A 24,151-nucleotide genomic window follows, 5' to 3' on the forward strand; every position below is an offset into this window, starting at 1 on the left:
ATGGATCAGAAGGTTACTTTGAACTGGATGGATGGTCAAAGAAATATTTTCTTACCTCATTAGGTTGCATAAAGAAGCTGCAACAAATCTTCCCCAGCAGTGAGAACCAAACCCAGTGTGACATCAGCAGAGGTCCAAAAGTGTGGTCCCAGGACCAGCTGGAACGAGCCACTTTGGACCTCTTGGTTGAACTCCTGGAGATACAGGAAAAGGAAACATCTTCATTCCTCCAGACACTGTTGAATGAGGTAACGTGAGTGTCATCAAATGCAAACAAAGTGATTTAATCATCTGATTTGGTTCAAGAGGGAACATCTCCAAGCGCTGAGGAAAGACTTCCAGTCCAAACTCCAAGCAGAACACCTGCACGCCAACCTGCTCCAACTTCTCAATCCAGACGCCTCTACGTGTTCTTCACATACTAATTTAAGCAGCCAGGAGCAAGTTCTGCAACAGTCCAGTTCTAGTGAACCCGCAGAGGTCCAGAACGTCATTGCTGGACCACGTGAATCTCAGACGGCAGCCGATACAATCGCCACAAAACCTGATGGAGACCAAATTGAAGATGTCGCTGATAAACAAGGAGTCTGCGCAGGTACTGCCAAAATAGATGTACCTAATCAAATGTCCAGTAAATAAATACGTACGTGAAGGTGATGGATGATCTAATTCTTCCAGGCTGTGGCGTGACACTTGGAGGTCTACCCTATTTGGAGGTTTTATGTGTTCCCGATTCATTATCGAAAGTCCACGGAGAAGGTGGACTCAATGATGAAGACGGTGAAACGAAGAACTGTGAGGAACAGGACTCTTTGATCACGCTGGCTTGGAGCACACATCTTGAAGACCAAACAGGACCTGATGGGGAGTCCGTAAATGCTATTGCTATGCCAACGCAGCCTTTGGCCGAAAGCCGTGAAGGAGACTTAAAGGAGGCGGGAAAAGAAAATCACCCGCAAGTAAATCTACAGCAGGCTTCGGCGAGCGCAACTGATGAGATGAAGGAACTTGGAGCTCCTGAGGTCAGTATGTCTTTTGACTGAATGAAGAGCAACTTTACCTCGAATAATTCCATCTTCTTAACATTTCTCCCGCTTTTTCTCCTGAAGGGCCATTTCAGCACAAAGGAGAAGATGGAGGCCACGGAGGGCGTGAGACCAAGAGAACCAGTTTCTGCATTGGAGAGAGAGAAGACCATGCGGAAGCTGGTGGACGTGCACCGCCGGGTGGAGAGGAGGCAGCAGAGAGACAGAGACAGACAGCAGCTGAAGGTAGCATGAAGTGCTGAGTGGAGTGATGAAGATGATGAGGAGCTTTCTTTCTTCAGGTGCAGGAACGTCTGTCCATCATTCAGAGCAGGAAAGCAGAGGAGGATTTATTTGGGCCGAAGCACACAGAGAAGATGAGACATCTTAATAAAGACATAGCGCAAGTAAAGTTGTCATTAGAAATGTTGGTAGGCTACAAAAGATGGCAAATGAATACCTTGACTGTCCTTCAGGATGAGAATCAGAAGAAAATGCTGGTCAGAGAGCAACTGGAGCAGCTCAAGAGAGAACGTTCCTTTATTATGCAGTCCAGGAGAAAAAGGTACGGGACTCGCGTATCGGGCTGTCTTGATTTTTTTTTTGCAAGCGTCCACATTTTGAGTTTCTTTCTGAAGGAACGCTGCAGGCTTCAAGGAACTTCTGGCACCGGCGCATCTTCAAAGCAGAGGAAGCGAAGATGACTGCTTGTAATCAAAGATTGTAAAATGAAAGTCTTGCTCTGCAAACAATGTTGGACTTGCAGTTTATTATACAGTTGAATTATCTGAACAAACATAAGCATTGACATGAATACCACTTCATCAAGAACAACTTCCGGTAGTTTGTGGCCAAATGTACAACGCTCAATTGCCACCAAGTCTTTTCAAATTAAAGTTGGCCGCTAAAAGATTAGAACGATAGAGGGCGCTGTTTCGTTCCCGCAACAAAATGTCAACAAGCTTTGGGGTCTGAATGTTGTTTTACCGCAATAATTCTGATATGTACGCTCTTTTGCCTTTATGAATTGAGTTGGGAAATTTCTTGGCAAACATTCAACAGTGTGACCGTGTCCGCTCACGTGGTACAGCATCAACAAGGCGGTGGGCGGGCGGGCGAGTCGGCACATTCCAAAGCAGCTCCGACTTGACGGGCCGCCGCGTTAACGCAAACGGAGAGTCCACGGATTACGTGGAGCTCTCGAGAGAAAACACTTGAACATAAAATTTCAAAGTACGACAACTCAAGACTTCTTTTTTTTTTTTTTTCTTAAGCAGTGACAGCACAAAGGGACCCATTTTGGAAAATTGTAGCTGAGGATGAGGCGGGTGTGGAATCATCAGGCTTGACGTCTGTGTGATGTCACGTGTGCGAGTGTGTGGACCCGGGTTGTATGTCATCAGCAAGTACGGTAAGCAGCATGCTTGTTTGTGATAGATTACACTAAACCATGTAACACTAGTGGCTTTGTTTTGAAAGTAGACCGACTGCTGTTAGTCAGCATGAACAGCCGACCCGTACGGAGGTCTGAGTCAAGTTTTGGCCTGAGGCTTGCTTGGCTGAGCACTACTGTCCATGAAACACAAAAAATAATCAACTTGGAACTCCAGCATTTTTTTTTTGGGGCACCGTTGAACTGAAGAAGGTGCGTGCGTGTGACTGTGTATATTTGTGTGTGTGTGTGTGTGTGTGAGCCCCCATATCAGGAGAGAAATGTACATGTGCGTGTCAGATCTTGAACGGCATGGTTAACAGTGGAGCTGGAGGAATGACGCATGTAAACACGCATCCGAGTCTTTTCTACTGGTGCGCGCACTGCACCCCCGGGCCGTGATGGCCGCCGGCCTCCTCGTCGGAGCTGTCGTTGTAGGCCTCCCTCCTGGCGCCGCCGCCCGAGCCTTGGCTCCTGTCGAAATCCGTCAGTTCCACTTCCTCGGCGTCGGCGGAAATGAGGGGATCCTCGGCGCGGGCCGGCAGCAGGCACTCCAGCTCCTAGGAGAGGAATTATCCAATGGGTTATCGGCAGCGGTTGCTTTTAGGACACGTGAGCGACGGGACCTCACGTTTAACTTTTCGGGGCTGATCCAGTTGCTCGGAGGGAACTGCACGTCAAACTTGATGTAGAGGTCTCCCTTCTCAAAGGGGTTTCTGTACTGTGGCATTCCCTCTCCTTTAACTACGCGAATGCAGCCTGAGACAGCGACACGGTACGGATACAATAAAAAAAAAAAAAGCCACAAATATAGCCAGAGCGTTTTAAAAAAAGACGGGTTTTTGGAGAAGTAGGCACGTGGTGTACCTGGTTCTATGACCTTGCCAGGCGGGTACTTGACAAGCAGCTGCCGTCCATCCAGATGCATGAGCGTGATCTGGAAGCCGCACAGAGCCTCCACCAGGCCGATGTGCTGCACCATGTGAAGGTCATTGCCTTCCCGGCGGAATTCCTGACACGGGGAAGAAGATCAAAGAACTCAGCTCACTGATGGTGACATCACTGTCTTTTTTTTTTTTTTTTCCTCCCGCACATCGTGTTCTTTCTCCTGCAGGACCAGGACAATGTCTCCGGGTTCCACACCGGGCGCTTGGTCGGCTTCCCCGGTGAAGGTGATCTTCTGTCCGTGTCTCATGCCTTTGTCCACGTGCACCTCGAGCAGCTTGGATTCCTTACTGACTTTATGACCTTCACACTTTTTACAGCGATCTTTCTCGCTAATGACCTCGCCTGCGCAAAAGAACATATTTGAGATGATTCCTTTTTGATCCCGCAAATGAGCTTTGTGTGATTTGTTTTTTTTTTTCCAGTCACATTACCCTCTCCTTTGCAGTCTGTACAGACCGACTGCACCTGTTGGACCATACCAGGGGCCAGCTGTCGAATCACAACCCTCATACCCAGTCCTCTGCATGCCACACACTTTTGCACTGCGCCCGCCTTGCCCCCCTGACTGGATGGCAAATGGCAGACTGTCAGCACAGTAACAGGACAGAACACAAAAAAAAAAAACTCTCACCCATTGCAGGCACCGCAAAGGACATTCTTGCTCAGCTGGAGTTTCGTAGTTTTACCATTGTAGAGGTCTTCAAGTGAAACTCTACGGAGGGGAGAAAGATTTATCAGTATACAACAACACAATGTTGTCATTCATACTTGAAAATGGCTTGAAATCCCGATTTCTGTGTCCCAATGACTTCTTCACACAAACAGCTCAAAATGAAAAGTCAGTTTCCCATCATGTGTCCCTTTGAAAGTCAATTACTTGAGAGGGTGCACCATGTCTTCCCCTCGTCTCCGTCCTCCGTTGCGTCCTCTGCTCTGTCCCCCCATGAACCCAAAGAGTCCTCCACCAAATATGTGGGAGAAGATATCGTCCATGCCGGGCCCGCCACCTCCGCCCTCGCGTAGCCCCTGTTCTCCATAGCGATCATAGAGCTCTTTCTTCTCTGGGGTGGTCAGTACTTCATATGCAAAACTGATCTCTTTGAACTGGGTGACAAAAATGAAACGGATTATTAGCTGCCATGTTGGAAGATTATCCCGTTGTAATTATGCAACAGTGTATTTCTTTTCTCTCCACTTTTATGGCGGGTGGAGATGTTAGAATGTGACAACATTGCTCTTACATTTCAACGCCGGCACACCTTAAACAAAATGATCAAATGTGCTTGGTCCCAAACCATATTTTGATTTCTTATAAACCACCACTGAGCATTTCATACCTTGTCTCCAGCATCTGGGTTCTTGTCAGGATGATACTCTTTAGCCAATTTGCGGTAGGCCTGTAATAAACCAAATTGTTCATCATCTACAAGAAAGAACTAACTCGAGTGTTACGCTTTGTTTCTAAAAATGCGAAGGCATCGATCGACTTGTGGGCCTGCTGTCAAAAACATCAGGGCACCAGCAGGAGCATCGCTGCCTTTGACACCTCCACCATCTTGACATTTCATCTCATGAGCTTCACTTGGAAAAATAAACAATTCTTCAAAGCATGAAATAACCACCTGTTATGAATCTGCAATGTTGGGATTGGAACTATAGCAATCTTGAAGTGACACGATCATGTTAATCTTTAAGATTTTCATCAAAGCACAGCGGATATAGAAGAAACACACACGACTGAACTCCTTCTTGTGGCATTTAAGAAATGTAACAATTACTACATGGCGACGACTATTTCCTGAAATGTATCGTCTAATATCCGGTGAGTTGACACTCGTGGTCTCTTTAGTTTCCGTTTGACGCTCGGCCCGCAAAATCTTTTCAGGGTACAAATTAAATGCGACATATTCCATAGAGAGCAAAATAACTGTGTCCCACCGTCACGGCGAGGAACGTAGTTTGCTTCACAGTTATCTCGCTGAGTTAACAAGCTAGCTAGCAAGCTAACCAGCTAGCTCATGTTGGCTAAGCAGTTTTTAGGCCCATTTTTATAAGTGACCAGCATCACCGCTTCACTGTTGTCCATTTGCGACATCCTCACCTTTTTCAGTTCATTTTCTGAGGCCGACGGTGAGACGCCGAGGATGTCGTAGAGCTTGGTGTCCGCGACTTTCGACATGATGCTCAGGGTCGGCTACTTTCTGCGGACGTTCAGATGAGTGAGGAAGGAAACAAGCTAAGCCGGCTGGGATCGTCATGGGTTGCCAGATTCATACGAAAAGTCCCCCCTCTGACGTAGACGCCCCCAAACCAGAGCAGTCGCAGGGGGCGGGCAGAGGGGACGTCTAGAACTTCACGCGGGGGCCATAATCGGGTTTTATTATTAGCATTGCGTACTATGACGCTCTTTGTGACGCTTTACTGCAGAGCGCAACTCTTGTTTGTATGAAGAGCAAAATGTACACTACGGGTGGGCAGGGCCGCGTTTGATTTCGAAAAAACGGACGCACTGGGCTGCTCAATTATAGAACAGGTAAAAATCAAATTAAAACATAATACAAACAAGACACACTTAGAAAATTCACACCCAAACTCTCATTTACACGTTTGCAATCTTTAGAGCGAGACCCATATTTTTTTCTTCTTCCTGAACGTGTCCCTAAAGTCTCCTTTTCAACATGAGAACATTGAATGACACTCCCTAAAGTCATCACCACAGTATCTATAGAAACCGAATGGAAATAAAGCTTTGGAATTGTGAAATATACCGTGTCGAACCTTTTCTAGAGTTTTCCTTGTGTTTGTGTGAACTGTCACGTGAATCTCTGGATTTGTGATTTAAAATCCCGTCCTCGAGATGTAACTGCTGACCGCGTCCCCTCCGTCGGGGAAAAAAAAAAATGTCATCAGGCTGAGGCTGATGGTTACACGGCTTGACGGACAGCTGAACTTCTGGACTACGCTTTATCTTCTCCGCCATTTTGATCGGTGACACCACCGGTCGTCGTCGCCGGCCTGTTGAAGTTAATTTGGGGCCGCTGTCAGTGCGGTCGACAGCGTCTCCCAAGAGCAGCGCGCTCGCGGTGGATGGATGGTGAGTTGAGGACACCGCTAGCGTGAAGCTAACATACGCCACAACTGGAGGAGAGAGCCCCGCTATGGGCCGCTCCGGGTGACCCGACAGCCCGAGCTTAGACGATGACCGAGGACAATGAGGCCTGAAAGGTAAGCCTCGATTGCCATCAAAAATATATGTACATTATAAAAGAATGTCAAGTGGAAAGTGATGACGCAGAGCCGAAGAGGCTGACTGAGGAGGTCAGCTAGCTAGCTGCTACATAAATAGCGTCGTCGTATCAATATGTCAATGATTTATCTTTCCTTCAAGGTACAAGATGAACGCCACAGACTCACAGGGGAATGTGTTCTAAATGGGAGAAAACTAAAAACCCGCAGTGGTGTTCATTGAATGAATGGTAATTAACGCTTCATTAAGCTCGGCTTTTTTTTTTTTTTTTTTTTTGATCATGTCCACTGTCTCAATAAGACGCGCAATCCGGCAATGTTGTTTTCTAGCACCGATCACATTCCCAACATTCTCTCCATACAGTTAAGCGCTCGAGTCGCCGCTGACGTCAGCCATGTTTTGGAAATTTGACCTACACACAGCTTCTCATCTGGAGGCTTTACTGGACAAGGAGGATGTCACGCTCACCGAGCTCATGGACGAGGATGATGTGCTGCAGGAGTGCAAAGCTCAGAACAGGAGGTCATTATTATATCTCTGCGGCTTCCGCTGACTCCACTGACTTTTTTTTTTTCATTGTGCTTTTCGTATAGACTCCTTCTGTTTCTATGCCAGGACCAGTGCATGCAGGAGCTGGTCCGCAAAATTACCACCGAGCCTCCTGCTGGTATCGAGGAGACCAAGCGATTCAAGTAGGTCCAACCTTTATGCTGTCACTAAAGATTTTCTAACAGGTGGACAAAGTTACGCTCATTCATTCCGGCGCCATTTTATAGTCATGGTTACATAGGCAAATTCTTTTCCCGCTCTTAATGTTAACGAGCAGGGTGTGTGTCGTTTTGGATTTACAGGTATTCAAATATCGCATGCGAGCTGTTGACAAGTGACGTGAGTGTGATCAACGACAAGCTGGGCAATGAGGATCCTCTCTTAGAAACCTTGTATGCCTTCCTGGAGAAACCGGCCCCACTCAACCCTCTGCTGGCGTCGTTCTTCAGCAAGACCATCGGGAACCTCATCGCGCGAAAGACTGAGCAGGTTAAGTCACAAAAAACTCACATTTTGCAGAAGCGCGGGAGACTTCATGACGTTTTGCTTGTGCTCAGGTGATTAGTTTCCTGCGGCGGAAGGAGGGATTCCTCGCCTTGGTTCTGAAGCACATCGACACGTCGGCCATGATGGATGTCCTGCTACGACTTATAAGCTGCGTGGAGCCGCCCCCTCTTCGACTGGAGACTCTGACTGTGAGAGACGAATAAACACAGACAGACAGACAGACAATTTATTATCTTTTGTTTATTGTTCGCAGTGGCTGAATGAAGAAAAACTGGCCCAAAGACTCATCGAAATCATTCACCCCAAGATGGATGACGAGGTTTTGTTCATTTCCGTTGACTATAAATAGCTTTGAGTGAAACCGGCCGACCCGACTCCATTTGATTTAATCTTCTATTTGTACGATTCTGAAAAGCCACGTCTCTCCACGTGTCTCGTTTCTATCAAGAGGCAGTCCAACGCGTCTCAGACTTTGTGCGACATCATTCGTTTAAGCAGAGACCAGGCCAATCAGTTTCAAGAGATGTCACAGCCCGACCCGTTGCTGACCGTGCTCGAATCGTAAGTGGCGCGGACGTTTCGGATTGTGTCCCGGGATACGTCAAGAAGACGCGCGTTTCTGTTCCGCAGGCAGGAGTGCGTGGAGCGGCTGCTGAGGAACATGTTCTCAGGGGACAGGACCGAGAGCTGCATCATCAATGGGATTCAGGTGCTGCTCACTCTGTTGGAAATCAGGAGGCCTGTGTGAGTGGCCAATCTTTGCTTTTATGAACCTTTCCCGCTAGTGGGAAGACCTTAGTTTGAAGCTCCTGTTTTTTTTTTTCTTTTTTCTTTCTGCGTAACGCCAGCGTGGATGGCGTCATGGACACGCAGGGCTTTGAGAGAAGTTACAACATTAACAGCAGCATCCTTCTGGCCATTAAGCCACACTTGCTTCATTTCCACCAGCTACTTTTGGAGCCTCCCAAAGTATGTCAAGAAGAAGCGTAAATGTATTTGGAAGGATTTGTCTCTCATCTCTTTACCTCATGTAAGCGAAATCCCATGCTGACGACTTTGGGCGTGCTGGAGGAACCTTTGGGGAACACTCGGCTCCACGTGGCCCGACTGGTGGCCTCCTTGCTGTACACCAGCTCGGCCAGCCACGCGGTCATCGCGCAAGAACTCTGTCGGCTCAACACAATGGACCTGCTTTTGGTGAGACCAAGCCACGCCTTTTTTATGGCGCGCCGTCGTTTAAAAAAAAAAAAAAAAAAATCCAAAAATGTGTACTTTCAGAACTCCTTCTTCAAGTACACCTGGAACAACTTCCTGCATCTGCAAGTGGAGCTATGCGTGGCGGCCATTTTGCGGCCCTGTGCCCACGAAATGAGACTTCAGCCAGGACTCCTCTCCCAAGACGTCAAGGCTCCTCAGCAGGAACAGGCTTCGGCGGACGTCCTCGGGACCCACGATGATTCTGCACATCAATTATTGGTGACGCATGTAGGTATCTTTAACTGAGGAAACGTTTTTTTTTTTTTTTTGACTAATCCCCCGGATTTACTCTTTGTAAAGTTGTTTCAGCATTGCCGCCTCGTTCAGAGGATTCTCCTGGCCTGGGAAGAGAACGATAAAACCCAGTAAGTGTGAATTGAGGTGATAACGCCGCTTACCATGAGATGATCTAAGGTTGGACATTGTTTCAGGTCAGAAGGCGGAATGAGGAGAGGCTACATGGGCCATCTGACCAGGATCGCCAATACGGTTGTGCACAATCTGGAGAAAGGCCCGGTTCACACCCAGATTAGTAATCTCATCAGCGGTGCGTGATCAACGTTAATTTAGGAGTCATAAAAATGAATATTTTCTACCTTCTTGAGCACAAATGAGCATTTGTGTTTGGTTTCTTTTGGGCTGCAGAGCTACCCGATGACTGCAGAGGGCGCTGGGAGACTTTTGTAACGGAGACGCTTTCAGATACCAACAAGAGAAACACCATCGATCTGGTAAACATCTCGCCATCCATCTACCCAAAAAGGAGCCTTTGAAGTCTCACAACTCCGTTTATGTGTTTTAGGTCGGCAGCGGTAATCCGCGGCCTTCCTCGGAAGACGACATGGAAAGCCCCTTTCCGAAAGAACTGACACTCCAGCAGGTTGCCACACACGTTCAAATACCCAGTGTCCGCTGCTCTGCTGCTTACATGCTCTGTAAACAAAATGGATTTGTATTCGCACTTCAGGCTTTCTCGGATTACCAAATTCAACAGATGACGGCAAATTTCGTGGATCAGTTTGGTTTCAACGACGACGAGTTCACCGATCACGACGACGGCATCGGGTGTGTGTGTGTGTGTGTGTGTGTACTACAGTGTGTGATGCTTGGTGGGACTAAGCGAATGTTTGTCTTATTGCAGGGCAACGTTTAATCGAATCGCAGAGATCAATATCAATATTGACGTGGGCCAAGACAGTGTGAGTTTACAGTTGAATATGTTTTTGTACGATACAATTTGATGATGATAGAACATTGTGTTTTCTGGTATAGATGAATCAAATTAATTTTAATGGTTGATATTTTGCATGAGTAAATTTTGTTCTGAGCATGGTCAAGCATTATTATTATTATTATGATTATTATTATTTTTTTTACAGGCCAATACGGCTTCGTTTGACGCCTGCGCCAAGGAGAGGATACAAGCCTTTGATGATGATGAAGAAGACATCTGGGAGGAAAAAGAATTCAACTATGCAACACAAACCAAGTCAAGAAACAGGTTTGTAGACACAATTGGCGCCACGATGTCATCGACGCTCATTTCTTTGATCTACTCCCAAAAAAAAAAAAAGGTTCGGCGGGTCGCAGGCAGCCCAAGGCCAAGCCCCGCCCGGCGAAGCCCGCGAGAGGTCGGCAACTCCCGACAAAGCGGCGAGCTCGGATTCGGACGAAGGAGAGGAGTTGAAAGACGACACGGACCCTTTCTCCAGTCAGACAGAGGCCGCAAAGGGTGAGATAGAACGACGGTGTGATCGTCACGCCATTGTTGTCTTCGCTCTGAGTCACTGACGGCTTTTGACTACTGTTCCTCAGATTCGGGCTGGATTGCGGACTTTGGGGAGGTGAACTCCAAAGCTCCGGCGGCAGGCATGGGCTTCGCAGCTTGGGACAGTCCGCAACCCGCCGCTACTAAAACAGAAGAGAAGGGCTGGGCCAAGTTTACCGATTTCCAGCCTTTTTGTTGGTGAGCCGCCCGATCTGAGCTGGGAATTGTCCAAGAGACTTTTTTTTTGTTTCCACTCATTGACCGCACAACTTGAAGGAGAAGTAAAAAGCCAATGTCAAACTTTAGCAACGTGCACTTAGTGGCATTTATGAGGGGGAAGGACAAGGCCGCCGCCACATTCCAAAAGAGAAACCACTAAAGCGTCTCATCCAGAAAAGTCCGTCGAAATGAATGAACGCTTTACCTGGGGGTGGACGTGGTAACGAGAAAATTGTGTTTCCCCACCATATTTTTGGGGACTGGTTTTCCAGTATACTTCATAAAACGCCCTCACCGAATAATGATTCGATGTAATGAACGAAATTAAATAAACGGGGGTTCACCGAAGGTATCGTTCGTCCAAGGTGTCAGCCGCTCAATGTTTGGATCACGTCGGGAAATTAAATTTAGAGCCGGGAATGTAAGGAATGTGACCGGCCCGGGCTTTCACCCGACTTCTCAAAATGGTCGCATTGTGTCTGCGGTGCTCTGGTTCTCTCAAGTTTTTGACATGTTATTATATTTCCCTAGTTCTGAAGCCGGCCCCCAATGCAGCTCGCCCGTGGACTCGGACCTCAGCGCCAAACCGAGCCAGAATCGTAAGATTTTTTATTTTTTATTTTTTTTAAGAGTAGATCCGTTAAATCAACGAGGACCATATCTTGCCCTCCAGCCTGCGTGTGGAGCGTATGCGGGACGAGGAAAGCTCCCCTGGTGGCGTCGGACAGCTCCTCCTCCAGCAGCTCCGACACCGACGAAGACGAGAACAAAATGGGGTCCGCCCGCGCGGTGATCACCGAGACCCTCAACACGGGCGACGGCAAGGAGACCATCCGGCTGACCGTGGACGCCAAGAATGAGCGCGCCGTGTTCAGCAGGTACGGACGGGTCTTGAATGCTTTTGCTTCAAGAAGCTACGTTTTGTTTTTTTTTAACTCCCCACTAAGTCGTCATTGGAGTCACCGACAGTGTAGTGGTTCACACAGCTCGCCAATCTGCCTGGCCTGGTTTTCTGGGTGGCTTAAGAGCTTTTTTTTTTTTTAAAAAATTCCCTCCCAATTTAGTTTTTATTTATCTAATTTTTTTCTATTTATGTTTTTATGTATACTATTTATTTTATTTATTCACGTTCTTACATTTTCATTTTTTCATTTACATTTTCTATTTTTATTTCCTATTTCTTTCTTTCTAGTACGTTCTTACATTTTCCTTTCCTCTCCAAACATTCTTTCCTCGCACATAACCAGCGCTAGTTTGTCTGCTCACGTGGAGCGTCCCTCCTCTATCCCTCCGAGCTTCTCCCTCTCTTTGTAGCTGTTCTGATATCACCCCACCTGTTTCTTCCCACCCTCAGAATATTCAGACCAGCCACTCGACGGTATGTGAAGCGTGTGATGATTTCCCCGAGTTTGTATGAGAAAGCAAATAGACGACCGGGAGAGGCGCGTTCTTGCTTGTTGCCTTGAACTAGGGATGCTAATTCATCCGTGGACTGCACTAACCCACCACAAAACCTTACACGAGTTTAGCTCGTCCCTATACCGGTCGGGCATTAACACATCCCCAAAAAAAAAAAAGGCGTGTCTGTGGCCCTCACATGTGTGCCACAGATGTTTGCAATAATGACATATCCAGTGCATCATTTCCTATTCCACATCCAAGCTCGTGTCTTCCCTACGCAGCAAGGTCCCCGTTTTACCACAAGGCATGCTCTGAAGTGAAAACAAAAAAATAAAACTTTTTTCCAATCCCAAGTCAATGCATTAGCACGCCATTTACTAACAAATATACCCTCTATTCAAGCATGGACAATTTTGATCCTTGTTTGGGGATGGGGGGGCGGGGCTTGGCATCGTCAACAGCAGGTAAACGGAGGTGAGCTTTTGAACCAGGAGATACAACCGCTGTTGATTTGCATTCTGCCGAGAGCGCATTCTCATCCTCTTTTTTTTTTTTTTTTTTTCTCCCCGGGGCGGGGCGAAGTCACGCAGAGAAGACAGCAGAAGACAAAGGGAAAGGAAACGAGGTGGATGCGGAATCTGGAAGGAAACACGGAGACTGCCCAAATCCTAGCCAGCAGCCGGCTGCTGTCACACAGTGAGTCGTGTCTATTTACTTAGCACACAGTAGCGGAGCTACTTCCTCAAATGGGGCCTTTGTTTACTTAACTACAGAGAGAACCGGGCACGTAGCAGGTGCCACATTTTCTCATAACGGCATGAACCTATTTGCAAATGTGTTTCTTTTTCTTTGTGGGTTGAACAGAGAGAAGCAGAACTCCGCCAACGGACCGGCCTAACCGCCATCATGGCCAATATGGACGGCGGCGGCGACCCTTCAACGCACAACCTCGCTGTTCTTATGATTTCTCTTAGCGGCCATGTTTGTCAGCCCCCCGCGGCTCGTCCCCCCCCCTCCGCTTGCACGTCCAACAGCCAAATGAGGTTACACGTTAATGATCGGCCCGAGACTAAAAAAAATAAACAAGTCGGTGGGCTTATCTTGCGCATGAATCAGAGCCTGGTCTGAGTTTCACAACATTTGACTTGGAAAAAGAAAAGTACAAAAACACCACAAATCTTTTCATTTCAGAATTTCAACGAAGCTTTATGCGCATTTAATCCTTGATATCCATCTTAGGGTGATGGGGGGAAGAAAAAAAAAGTTCTATCAGTGCAAGTACATATCAAGGATGAGGTGACCTGTGACAGGCAAATATTTATTTATATTATGAAATAGCGCATTATGCGTGTCAGTCACTGCTCTACTTTAAAATGTACGTGTAAGCGCAGCGGTTACTCTCAGATCCGATCCGAGGTATGCCCGATAATAAAAGAAAGCACACCTGAACACACTGTATTATAAATCAAATCAATAAACATCCTCCAAAAAGACACACGGAAGTGCATGCTGCCATTCATACCCGTCCGTCTGTCCGTCCGTCCCTTTCCTCCTCAGAAGCGGTCAGTGTACTTCTTGTGATATTTGCTCCTGTATTAGATTGTGGCTACTCTTGGTAATAAACGTAATATAAATGTATAATATACACATATAATCATATCTATTTTTGAAACAAAAGATGGAAAAATGTAATGTGTGTAACGTGTGTTTGTGTGTTGTTGAAATGAGGCAATAATGACTTTTTTTTTTCTTTTTTCTTTTTGGTATTCCAGCATCAATTCCAGAGGAGTGTGTGCTTGTGTAGTCTTCCATAATATTGCGCTAACAACGTTGTAGCGCTAATCAGCTGAGATTTTTTTTTTTTTGCATAGCAATTATCTTGTTGGTACTTATATGTCAATGACAAAATAAAAACAGCTAGTACCCAGCGTATTGTTTGTTTGCTCCAATGTGGTATTTATTCAGAATAAGGTTTATTTCAAGGTCTTTATCCATAACATCAACTGGGATAGGCTCCGCCTCACCCGCGACCCAAATAAGGACTGGCGTCATGGAAAATAGATCAATAGAATGATTTGGTTCGATTTGAATCGAATTCACAAGCACTTTTTTTTTTGGCAAAGGCTCTATTAGAATGTGAAGTGGCGCTTAAAAGTTACGTACTGTACACACGTTACGTTTTGCTTTTCTGCCAAAGCCCTTGAGTAGTTCCAGCCTCTATTTTTTGGCAGCCATTAAAATCCAAGCACCACTGTTTCCCCCCCCCCCATTCAATCATTTTAAATATTTTTTGGGGGAACAAATGGAAGGAGACATTGTGCATGCAAACTGCTCCCTTTTTTTTTTTTTTTTTTAAACAACAATCTAAAGCAGTTTCCAGGTGTCACACTTGAAATACTTTTACTGGCCTTGCTAAAATTAGCCCGTATTGCGGGTTGACCACTGACTCCGCCCATTGCTGGGCTACTGCCAAAGACAGAGTCTCGCTGGACTCGTCTCATGTTGCACTGTGTCATGGTTGTTTTCATGTGGTCATAGCTGGATGGATTATTTATGTGTCGAACCCCCATGAAAATGAGATGCTTGTGCTGTTAAAGGAGCTGAAATGGAAAATGAGGTCACGCTCAGTTGGGAATATCAGGCTGTTTTGAGGGGGGGCGGTCCTGTCTCATGCAAATGAGCCGCCGCTTCTTAATTTCCGACATTTATTTTTTTTGCATTTATTTCAATGTTTTATTTGAAACTTTTTTTTTGCATTTCTACTGCAGCACTGTGAGGAAGACCTGCAGAACCACTAGTCCATCGCGCTGCCATCATCGGATGAAGTTTTACACAAACGACACTTTGTTGCTGGGGGCGGTTCGTCCCTCATCTCTTTTCCAGTGGCCTTTTTACTTTGTCACGAGCATCTGCTCCTCACACACACGCACACACACACACTACGGAAAGAGGAAGGGGTGGAGTTGCGCTGACTATTTCAACTCGTGTTGGAGAAACCTGCCTGTCCGCTCAGAGCTGAGGAGGCGGCGCTTGCGGGGCGTGGGACTCCAGACAAAGAAGACACACTCACTTACTCACTCACACACACTTACACAACGCTCACTACAAGACACGACTGGAGTTGGACAGCTGGAATCGATCTTCAAACTCCCGGGACTATTTTTTTTCTTTCCCCCCCCACGCCGCTTGGCTATCAAAGTTGTCAAAAAAAAAAAAAAAAGGAGGAGCTATATGTTTTCCAGCTGTGCGGATCCATAAGTTGTGCGAGCATATGTTGTGCGTAAATGTGCGCACGGATAGGCGTGCTCGGGATGGAAAATAGGGGCCGGCTCTGCTCTTAGCTGTCCGCCATGGGGGGTTGCCATAGTTACCCCACCACCACCACCAAAGCGGACGGCAAAGCTCCTCCCGACGTCTGCGATGGCAAAGTGTAAGTTTTCTTTTGACATTTTCTTACGCCTCGGTTCAATTGTTGGAGGAAGAAAAAAAAACAACAAAGCAGGAATGTTGTCCAGATAAGCGCTTATGTCCGCGTCGCATATTTGCGCGATGGCATCAGCGAATTCCTTCGGCAGACGAGTAGCGAGAGGCAAAAGGAAGGGTGCCCGAGTTACTACGCAAATGTTTGCTCTTTGCTGTTGATTCCGTCCTGGTGACGAACGAACGAACGAACGGGACAGCCGGCAAAAGGTAAACAGTGCGCGCGTCACCTCCACTCGGGCGCTGTTTACGCATAAGCACACTAAGATGTGGGTCCATTGTGCGTTTGTGTGTGGACCACAAGTGGAGGACTTCAAGGCAGGACAGGATGTTCGTTCCATTTCCTTCTGGCTTCTTTTGGGGAATTTCCACTAAGGGGTACCCAAATAGGCCCGCTGGACTAATGGTTCGCACATCTGCCTCACAGTCAGACATCCCACATTTTTTTGGTTTTGCATCCAATATCAAGCGGGTATGCAAAGAAGAGGGACGGCCTACCTGAAGCATGGAGTGCGCCGCTGTTGAACTTAAGCGTGCTTAGCATATCTGCCTCGCATTTCTGAGATTCTGGGTTTGATTCCCATCCTCTGTGGAGCTTGGATGGTTTCTCCTCCTTGGGTCGTTTTTTTTTTCTCTTTTTCTTCTCACAAGTCAAAAAAGACTCCAGCTCACCTGCAACCCTACAAAGACAAACAGAATAAAAAAAAATAAAAAAAAATGAATGGATAGATATTAAAATAAGAATTTGTGTTCAGGACTTATGACAAATCAAAACTAACAAGCTAGCTCTGGATTATTATTAGTTTATTTTTAGTAAAGAAAAAAAAATACATCCAATAGAATAAGTTGGATTCAAATATTTAGAGAAACAAATGTCTGAGGTCAATGAAAGATAATATTCATAGTGTTATGTCATACTTGACAAATTGACCAGTCCTAAATATTATTTTTTTAATCATGTAATGTATGTACTTATGTACAAAACAAAACTGCCTAGCAACACAAACGTGTGACATAACTAAGGCGAAGAATCCCAGCAATTCCGTCAACCGACATTGTGACATCTGCTAGACAGCCATCAAACAGCACTTTGTCTTCTTGTCACTCACCATGTTTTCAGACACTCTTGTATTTGTTCATCAGATAATAAAACCGTTCCTTTCCAGCGTGTCTGGAAAATATTCATCTTTATTTACACGGAACTTCAAACAATTAGTGTGAAATGTCTCATTGACTTGTGCATTGTCCTCCAAAGGGGGCTCAACAACAACATCCTGGAGACGCGTCCGTACCTCCAGCAGGAATACGCGTGTCAGCACATCAACCACACGGACATGTGCGCGCTTACGTCGCTACCGCCCGGCGTGGACAAAGCCGAGTGGTTGGCCAGCAATAGTCAGTAACTCTTCCGTTTTTTCCCGCGGTTAAAAGACCACGCGGCGTTTGATTGGCCCCCCTTCTCTTTGCAGCCGTGTCGTTTTTCAAGCACATAAACCTGTTCTCCAGCGCGCTGTCCGAGTTCTGCACCCCCAGCACCTGCCCGACCGCCTGCGGACCGGGCGACACGTGAGTTAATGGTGCACGACGCCGTGAAATGGAGCTGTCGGATAAGATTGTTATTTATGCCGTCCTTTGTGAAGCTTTAAAAGTCATGCGCGATTTATGTGTACTGCCGCTGTTGCTCAGTGAACTTTGAAGGATTTTTTATTTTTTTTTATATACATAAAGAGACATCTATCCGTGTATTTTTTTTATTTTATTTTAGAGTTTATGTTTGGACTGATGATCATGGCAGGAAGCTGAAATGCTCTGCTCCTCTCTACTTTGACTACGCCATGTCCTACATTCAGGACCTACTCACAGATGAAGACGTGTTCCCCACAAAAGCAGGTAAAAATACTTAAGATGTTTTTTTTTCTGTCTATGTGGCCCAGTCATGTTTGGAATTGAACAAAGGCTGACTTATTTTTGCTTTGAAAGCAGAATTTGGGGTGAATTCCAGGTCCTTCATGAACTCCCACGATGAGCCCCAATCAGAACCAAATATCAAAGACAGATCACTAACAAAACAATTTTTTTGCTGACGTCATGTGAGCTAAACAAGTCCCAGATTCCAGAGTAATTAGTTTTGTGTGTAAAGTGAGCCATTATTACGACACTATTTATACTTTTCGTTTTTGTTTGGTAGCACGCCATGAGAGTTCCTTAACACCTCAAAATCTCTCACCTTTCAATTTCAGGTTCAGTTTTCCCCACCGGCTTCATCTTCCTGGTGCAGAAGGTGTTTTTGTTGCTGTTCAGGACTCTGGCCCACATCTACTGGTCTCACTTCCGGCAGACGCAGGCGCTGGGCCTGCACGCTCATCTCAACACGCTCTTTGCGCACCTCACGCTCTTCTGCCGGCAGCACGCCTTGCTGGACGCCGAGGACACTGAACCGCTACAGGACCTTATCTCGGCTCTGGGATTGCAGGGAGGAACACAGGACAAGAAATGAGGACTTGGAAAGTTTTGCTCGACAATATCAGGCTCCCGTTGTGTATAGTTAAAAGTTGTGATTGAAATCTTATGAATTATTAATTGAAAGGAAAAAAAACACACAGACTCACTGGACTTGAAGTGACAATCCAATTCAATTGTGTAAAACATGCACACCCGCCATGAAGTATGTTATAATGTTGTCAAGACTGCATGATGCGCACACACACACACACACACACACACACACACACACACACACACACACACACACACACACACACACACACACACACACACACACACACACACACACACACACACACACACACACACACACACACACACACAGTATATCCTCCGCTGAATGATGTAACTTGTGTTTATATGTATTCTTGTGCCAGAAACACTTGTCTGAAAAATAAATATGATATGATGTATTTTGGAGTCACCAGCCAATCACAAACAAGACTGAAGAGAGCCTAGCGTGCATGTTTTTTGGAATGTGGGAAGAAACTGGCTCGCTTGCCGCCTTAAACTGCGCATTGTTGGACAAACAGCGACGTCTGGTGGTAAAAACCTGAATAGCTGTCAACAGATAAGACAAGTGCACAAAGTGATGCTATGCTACAGCAATTTTCTATTGGCTTAATTGTCTCCATTACAATCACAAATAGCTGAAGAAACAAGCTCCTGAAAAGAGGAGGGTTGTTTGGAAATACAATTAATCGAAAGAGGACTCTGATATTTTGCTTGATGGGTTTTGGGGCAACATGTTCAGCCTCCGTTCATTGGAAAGTGAGCTTAAGAGTAATACGGCAAAGTGCTGAGTCACGGACAGCCAGCAATTCAGTAGTTTAATTAAGAGCTGAAAGAACCGAGTACAGGACGTCCTCGTAAATCTGCTTCACAGTCTCAGCTTGTCACCCCCGTCGTCCTTTCACTACTAAAACGTTGAATGGCAAACTACCTTTTTGTCACTCTCATAAATAAATAGGAGATGACTCTCCAATTTTCCTTTTTTATGGGTCAGCCCTTTTTATGAGCAGTTTACGGAGTCATTTTCACTTTCTGAACATTGGAGGCCTGAAGACATTAAACTTGGGGATTGGTGGCAGCGCTGGTGAGGCAATTCTATGCTGGCCTCACCTGTAACCTAAATTTGAAAGTTTGTTTCTTTAAACTGTCCTAATTTATTCCTCAAAGTCTATTTTTTTCATTTTGTAGCGGTTTTCAATGCACAGTTATGACGCTGGTGTTGTGCTAATCTTGTATTGGTGCTGTCTAAAGGATTCTTGTAGGACACAGTGAGCCTTCCTCCTCCTCATCCTCTTGTTCCCTCCTCAATCTGACTTCACAAGGAAGAAACCCAAATGCTCCCCACCTCAAAAGAGCACTTGTCCATCTACTGAGAAGACAACACAGGTTCAAGACATTCCTCAAGTCACTCAGGGGATCGTTTGTGCTATTTTTCCCGCACAATCTGAAGCTTTAACCAAACCTTGCTCCTGTGCGATAAAGCGGCTCTTGCGACTTCGTTGCAGCGTCATGTGCGCGCTGCTGCCGGCGTGGACGTGCCTTGTATTCGGTTTACTGCCGCTGGAAATCCAGACTCGAGCTCTGTTCAACCAGAATCTCCAAAGTACCAGACACAGGTAGGACGGGTCATTGCTTTTAATTGGCCATAAAAAAGCTTGAGAGGAAGCAATGATGCCGATAAGACACCATTTGGTTTGGTCAATTAAATGCGCACCGAGCTGCGACGTGAAAAGGGAATCAATTCGGAACCAATATTAGCTCGTTTTGTTTGAATAGTTTTTCGTAGTTGACGTGGTTTTGAATATTAAATCTAGTTTCTTTGATTAGAGTTGAGTAAAGACTTTTTATTTTTTACCTGCGCAAGAATCGTCTACCAGGGTTGTGAGGACCCCAAACATTGTTCCTCTAATTGTGCCTCATTTATATTTATGGCGAAAGAAAACAAATCTTTTAACATCAGTATTTTTTGGATGATTTTAATTATTTCTTGTAGTTTGATTTATGAACTAAAAAGCAGTAGCTATATTACGAAAACTAAATGCGCAAAATAGTATAACACAGTAAGTAATCTATATATTTTATAAGCGTTTATAATCAGGCAATTCAAAGACAAACTTGCCATTTTATGACGATCCTTTTAAAAAAAATATATATATATTTTCAAAGTTTTTATAAATGTGACTTGTCTTTTCATATAGATGAACTTTAAATCAATGTTTTATGTATTAATTACTTAAATGAATAAAATAGTGTATAAATAGAAAAAATAAATAGCATTTTGCTTAAAGTACTGCATGGCCTAGTGACAAGGGAAGTTGGCCTCGAGTTAGAAGTTCTGCGCGTGAGTGTCTGGGTGTGAATTGTGGTCTACAGCTGCTCCTTACAACTGATCTCATTTTGTATTTGACTTTTTATCCTCTTCAATTTAAAGTGGATCATGACCATGGTTGCTCACATGCGAGGTTATTTACAGTACTTGTTCTCATAATGTAAACAAAGATGGCCACCATGATATTATCAACAGATTGTAAAAAAATAAAAAAAAAATGTTTCTCAGGCAATGCAATGGGTCATGAGGAATGAGGTCATTCCTTTCAGCGGCCCAGAGGTGAGACGGAGGTGAGGGAGATTTAACAGGATTTGGGACAAGGACACATGTGCTTTGTGAGGGGGCGACTAGCGGTAAAAAAAAACAACAAAAAAAAAACCCTGGTGAGATGAGGTAGACCCCAACTTATTTTTTGTCACCGATAAGCAATAATCAGTGAAAAAGAGCATATTTACATCGATACAAAAAATCTGTTCCTGCTTTATTTTTGGAATGTTGCAAGGTGAGACCTTATTCTCAAACTATTACGTAAGGGAGGGAGAGAGAAAAAAAAATGAGTTTCATAAAAGTTTGCACAGCAGGGGGTCCACTAAAGAACAGCGGCTGGTGGGAAAGTGGAGGATAGAAGTGAGCGTGACGGATTTTACACAATACCGTCACTAGCAACAAGTATAGTTGAAGGTAAAAAAAAAAAACATGGATGTATCTACTTGTAATTAAGGACCGTGACAGAGGATGAAGTGTTACCAGGAAATTGAGGAAACTTTGGAGGTTGTTTAGTTTAAGTATGCAATGTTTCTTTCTTTTTTTACATAAGAGTTTTACATTTAACTTCAATGTGTCAAACAGCCTGAAGAAAGCACCGTTTGTTTCTTATTTAGAGCACTATTTGCAAAAGACGACCAAACATTTATTTGGGATTTATTGGTATCATTAAAGTGAGTTAATAGTGAGATTTTTTTTTTTTTTCCACGACGGGAAAAATACACTTGAATTTTGTTTGTGGTTGCATTTTGGTGATAAGTGCCAAAGTTTGCAGCCAAAAGAAAGATCAGAATACCAGTCAGGATTTCTTAGAGGATAAAGCTTTCAGATAGGTTGGCGCTATTTTCCACATTAAAACAAACAATTCAAATTTGACTGTCAATTGGAATCTACGGTGTGATTAAAGGAAACGTATCACCATGTTGAAAAGCAATTTAGCATGTTCTGCTAAACATAAAATTATGCTGATCTATTATGCATCCAACAACACTGCAGCTCTGCTTAAACAATTCTGAAATGTAGTACTCAACTCCACAAACGAGTCTTTCTTGTTAAAAAAAAAAAAGTTCAGGCCATTGTGATGATCTCAGCGAGGCGAGAAAACTGAGGTGAGAAGAAAAGCACTTTCAATTCCCTCTTAAGAGGAAGTGGTGCAGCCTTTTTTTTTTAGGTCCCTTCTTGCGCAACAATTGAATTCCTTCGCCGATTAACTGGAAAGATGGATTCTCGGCTATAGCGGCATAGACCGCAAGTTTAGATTTGGGGGGGTGGTAATTATCCTTTGATGAAAACGAGCACAGGCCTCGTGACCATGGTTGAGGCGAGGAAGACGTCATCGTGATCGCTTACAGAGAGACCCCGCCCATTTTCTGTTATTATCGTGCTCATTCTGTAACTTTCCAAGATGCTACAAAATGCTTAGTGGCTTTTTTTTTTTTTCCTCCCCAGATCCAAACACATGACACCTTCTGACATGATGCCGCCTGATTATGCCCCGGTTCTCGACGACGCCGTGGCTCTAGCAGATAGCCGTTTTGTCTGGCCGCTCTTTATAACGAAGAAGCCGCCATCTAAGTGGTTTGAAGTGGAAGCGGGACGGTCCCGAGGGCGTCGCCACACCTACGGCCGAAGGGCCCGCGGGCAGCTGATGAGGGCGGGCTGCGTCCTGGGCACCTGTCAGGTGCAGAACCTCAGCCATCGCCTCTACCAGCTGATTGGACGAAGCGGCAGGGAAGACTCCTCCCCCATCAATCCTCGGAGTCCTCACAGCTACGGCTGACGTGCGTGTTTAAGTCACCCGTTTGCTTTTCTCTACATTTTGCATCAAATAATTTTACACGCATTTAACCACTTTTAGGAAATGCTATTTAAATTATTTATGAAAACATTAAACACGAGCATAACTCTTATATTTGGTTCATTCATTGTAAATAATAAAAGCAGTTTATGATATTGAGTTTTAACCCAGTTTACAAATGGCGTAGCCCACTTGTTTATTTTGAAAAAAAAAAAATCAAATAAAGCCCTTGAGAGCAAAAGTTTTTAAAAAATAACAGGTGGTGCAGTTTTTCTTCACCCCTGTTGGTGGCAGCAATGTTCACTTTACTATCCATTTTCACACATTAGTGGAAAGTGTCCTTTTTTAGTGTGTTAATGTACAATACAGTACTTTCTGTAAAATGCTAACTGTAGGAAGAACTTTGGTTTCTTTTAAAGAACTTGAAATATGATTAACCATGACAAGTGCCACATGGCAAGCTTTTTCCATCGTCTGTTACCGTCCCCATTTAAACTCGACGCAAGGGCTGCATCATAATTCTTCTTTGGCCCATGTGATAACAAACTCAATAACAAAGATCAAAATGGTTTTTATGCTTAGAGGAGGTAATGCTCAATTATGACATTATCCTTCAATTGCACAAGTCTACCCTACTGTAAATAAGTGCCTTAAGAGGAGACCAAAGGACTTCATAACAGCCCGACCACAAAAAAACAACAACCCACAAACGGCCAAAAGAACAACTTGTACACTTCCAACCAATCAAAAGAGAGTATGAGTTTTAAATGGAAAAGTAATTTATCCATGCAATCCACATTCTTCACAGCTAGTGTAAGGATAGTTTAAAAACGCAATTTTGATCTCTTTGTGTGTCTTGACGTGAAGAAGTTGACAATAAAGTAGACTTTGACTTAACTGATTGATTTTCTTGGCCTTAACATTGTATGCCTTTGATCTGTTGTTGTTTTTTTTTTTTTTTTAAACTTTAAAATGTAGCTTGCACACCCAAACTTCACTTTCCCATGACGAGATGTTTACCTGAAGTGAACTGTGTTGAGGGGAGAGAAAAAAAAACAGCTTGCATTGTGCAATAAAAGACAATAAAATGTGTGTGTGTGTTTCTGGGTTCTACATCTTGTTTGAGGTTATTGTTTTTAAAACATTTATGATCAGTAATTACTACCCTTATTTACCAACACACAACCAAACACACAAGAGGAAAGTCCAAAGTATCAAATTTGTCAAATGTTATCTTTCTTAAATTCTTACATTATTCCCGCTAATGTTTAAAATGATCAAACAAATGTCAATATTAAACAAAGAGGAATTTGCAGGTTTTTCAAAATGGGATTATTTTCAGTGACATTAAAGATTGAGTTGAGGTGGCAAAAAAAGCACACTGCACATTTCTCGGTGAGGAAAACCAAG

General features: G+C 44.6%; 5 protein-coding genes and 2 long non-coding RNA genes across 9 annotated transcripts in view; 4 read left to right on the forward strand and 3 right to left on the reverse strand.

The window, feature by feature from the left end:
- LOC147055294 (uncharacterized) overlaps nt 1-1,265 on the reverse strand; it is a 2,964-nt gene extending 1,699 nt beyond the window's left edge. Inside the window, exons 1-2 of the long non-coding RNA XR_015066387.1 lie at nt 648-1,265; nt 56-544 (exon numbers count right to left, since the gene is read on the reverse strand). This is a non-coding gene — a long non-coding RNA (uncharacterized LOC147055294). The remainder of the gene's footprint in view (nt 1-55; nt 545-647) is intronic.
- The window catches only part of LOC147055293 (uncharacterized), a 4,690-nt gene extending 2,433 nt beyond the window's left edge, over nt 1-2,257 (forward strand). Inside the window, exons 10-16 of the mRNA XM_085914052.1 lie at nt 64-248; nt 307-595; nt 679-1,022; nt 1,110-1,271; nt 1,328-1,432; nt 1,502-1,590; nt 1,664-2,257. Of these exons, the coding sequence (XP_085770178.1) occupies nt 64-248; nt 307-595; nt 679-1,022; nt 1,110-1,271; nt 1,328-1,432; nt 1,502-1,590; nt 1,664-1,739 (1,250 nt within the window). The 3' untranslated portion in view covers nt 1,740-2,257. The remainder of the gene's footprint in view (nt 1-63; nt 249-306; nt 596-678; nt 1,023-1,109; nt 1,272-1,327; nt 1,433-1,501; nt 1,591-1,663) is intronic.
- dnaja2b (DnaJ heat shock protein family (Hsp40) member A2b) lies at nt 2,052-5,788 on the reverse strand. The gene is made up of 9 exons (XM_085914054.1): nt 5,507-5,788; nt 4,743-4,802; nt 4,283-4,509; nt 4,037-4,117; nt 3,837-3,970; nt 3,551-3,747; nt 3,325-3,469; nt 3,089-3,216; nt 2,052-3,017 (listed from the first exon to the last, which is right to left on the reverse strand). Exons 1-9 carry the CDS (start codon nt 5,582-5,584, stop codon nt 2,826-2,828), a joined length of 1,242 nt encoding a protein of 413 aa, XP_085770180.1. The 5' UTR covers nt 5,585-5,788; the 3' UTR covers nt 2,052-2,825.
- Nucleotides 5,512-14,281, forward strand: ppp6r2b (protein phosphatase 6, regulatory subunit 2b). Of its 3 annotated transcripts, XM_085914049.1 has the most exons (25): nt 5,515-6,630; nt 6,794-6,881; nt 7,016-7,174; nt 7,246-7,344; nt 7,504-7,690; nt 7,759-7,896; nt 7,962-8,027; nt 8,157-8,269; nt 8,339-8,452; nt 8,557-8,677; nt 8,744-8,905; nt 8,987-9,193; nt 9,266-9,330; nt 9,397-9,512; nt 9,611-9,696; nt 9,768-9,845; nt 9,933-10,030; nt 10,107-10,164; nt 10,345-10,466; nt 10,540-10,697; nt 10,781-10,931; nt 11,484-11,551; nt 11,626-11,830; nt 12,936-13,049; nt 13,218-14,281. In XM_085914049.1, the coding sequence occupies exons 3-25, from the start codon at nt 7,047-7,049 to the stop codon at nt 13,249-13,251; spliced, it is 2,688 nt and encodes an 895-aa protein (XP_085770175.1). In that variant the 5' UTR covers nt 5,515-6,630; nt 6,794-6,881; nt 7,016-7,046; the 3' UTR covers nt 13,252-14,281. The 3 variants fall into 3 exon arrangements, with proteins under 3 accessions (XP_085770174.1, XP_085770173.1, XP_085770175.1); XM_085914047.1 differs by having other exon boundaries at nt 5,514-6,630; nt 8,744-9,193; XM_085914048.1 differs by lacking the exons at nt 12,936-13,049; nt 13,218-14,281 and adding an exon at nt 12,307-12,754 and having other exon boundaries at nt 5,512-6,630; nt 8,744-9,193.
- LOC147055297 (uncharacterized) lies at nt 7,912-20,329 on the reverse strand. Its single transcript, XR_015066386.1, has 6 exons — nt 18,061-20,329; nt 16,332-16,513; nt 9,562-9,898; nt 9,364-9,466; nt 8,734-9,306; nt 7,912-8,429 (listed from the first exon to the last, which is right to left on the reverse strand). It is a non-coding gene; the product is annotated as an uncharacterized LOC147055297 (long non-coding RNA).
- On the forward strand, nt 15,302-18,751 carry LOC147055298 (MOB kinase activator 2). Its single transcript, XM_085914057.1, has 5 exons — nt 15,302-15,783; nt 17,089-17,228; nt 17,303-17,399; nt 17,599-17,723; nt 18,074-18,751. The coding sequence occupies exons 1-5, from the start codon at nt 15,704-15,706 to the stop codon at nt 18,328-18,330; spliced, it is 699 nt and encodes a 232-aa protein (XP_085770183.1). The 5' UTR covers nt 15,302-15,703; the 3' UTR covers nt 18,331-18,751.
- adm2b (adrenomedullin 2b) lies at nt 19,265-23,833 on the forward strand. Its single transcript, XM_085914058.1, has 2 exons — nt 19,265-19,966; nt 22,393-23,833. The coding sequence occupies exons 1-2, from the start codon at nt 19,860-19,862 to the stop codon at nt 22,721-22,723; spliced, it is 438 nt and encodes a 145-aa protein (XP_085770184.1). The 5' UTR covers nt 19,265-19,859; the 3' UTR covers nt 22,724-23,833.
- Nucleotides 23,834-24,151: the final 318 nt, after the last annotated feature.

The sequence above is a fragment of the Syngnathus leptorhynchus genome, chromosome 6 (genome assembly GCF_054491065.1).
Source record: "Syngnathus leptorhynchus isolate UIUO chromosome 6, UIUO_Slep, whole genome shotgun sequence".
In the NCBI taxonomy this organism is placed as follows: Eukaryota; Metazoa; Chordata; class Actinopteri; order Syngnathiformes; family Syngnathidae; genus Syngnathus; species Syngnathus leptorhynchus.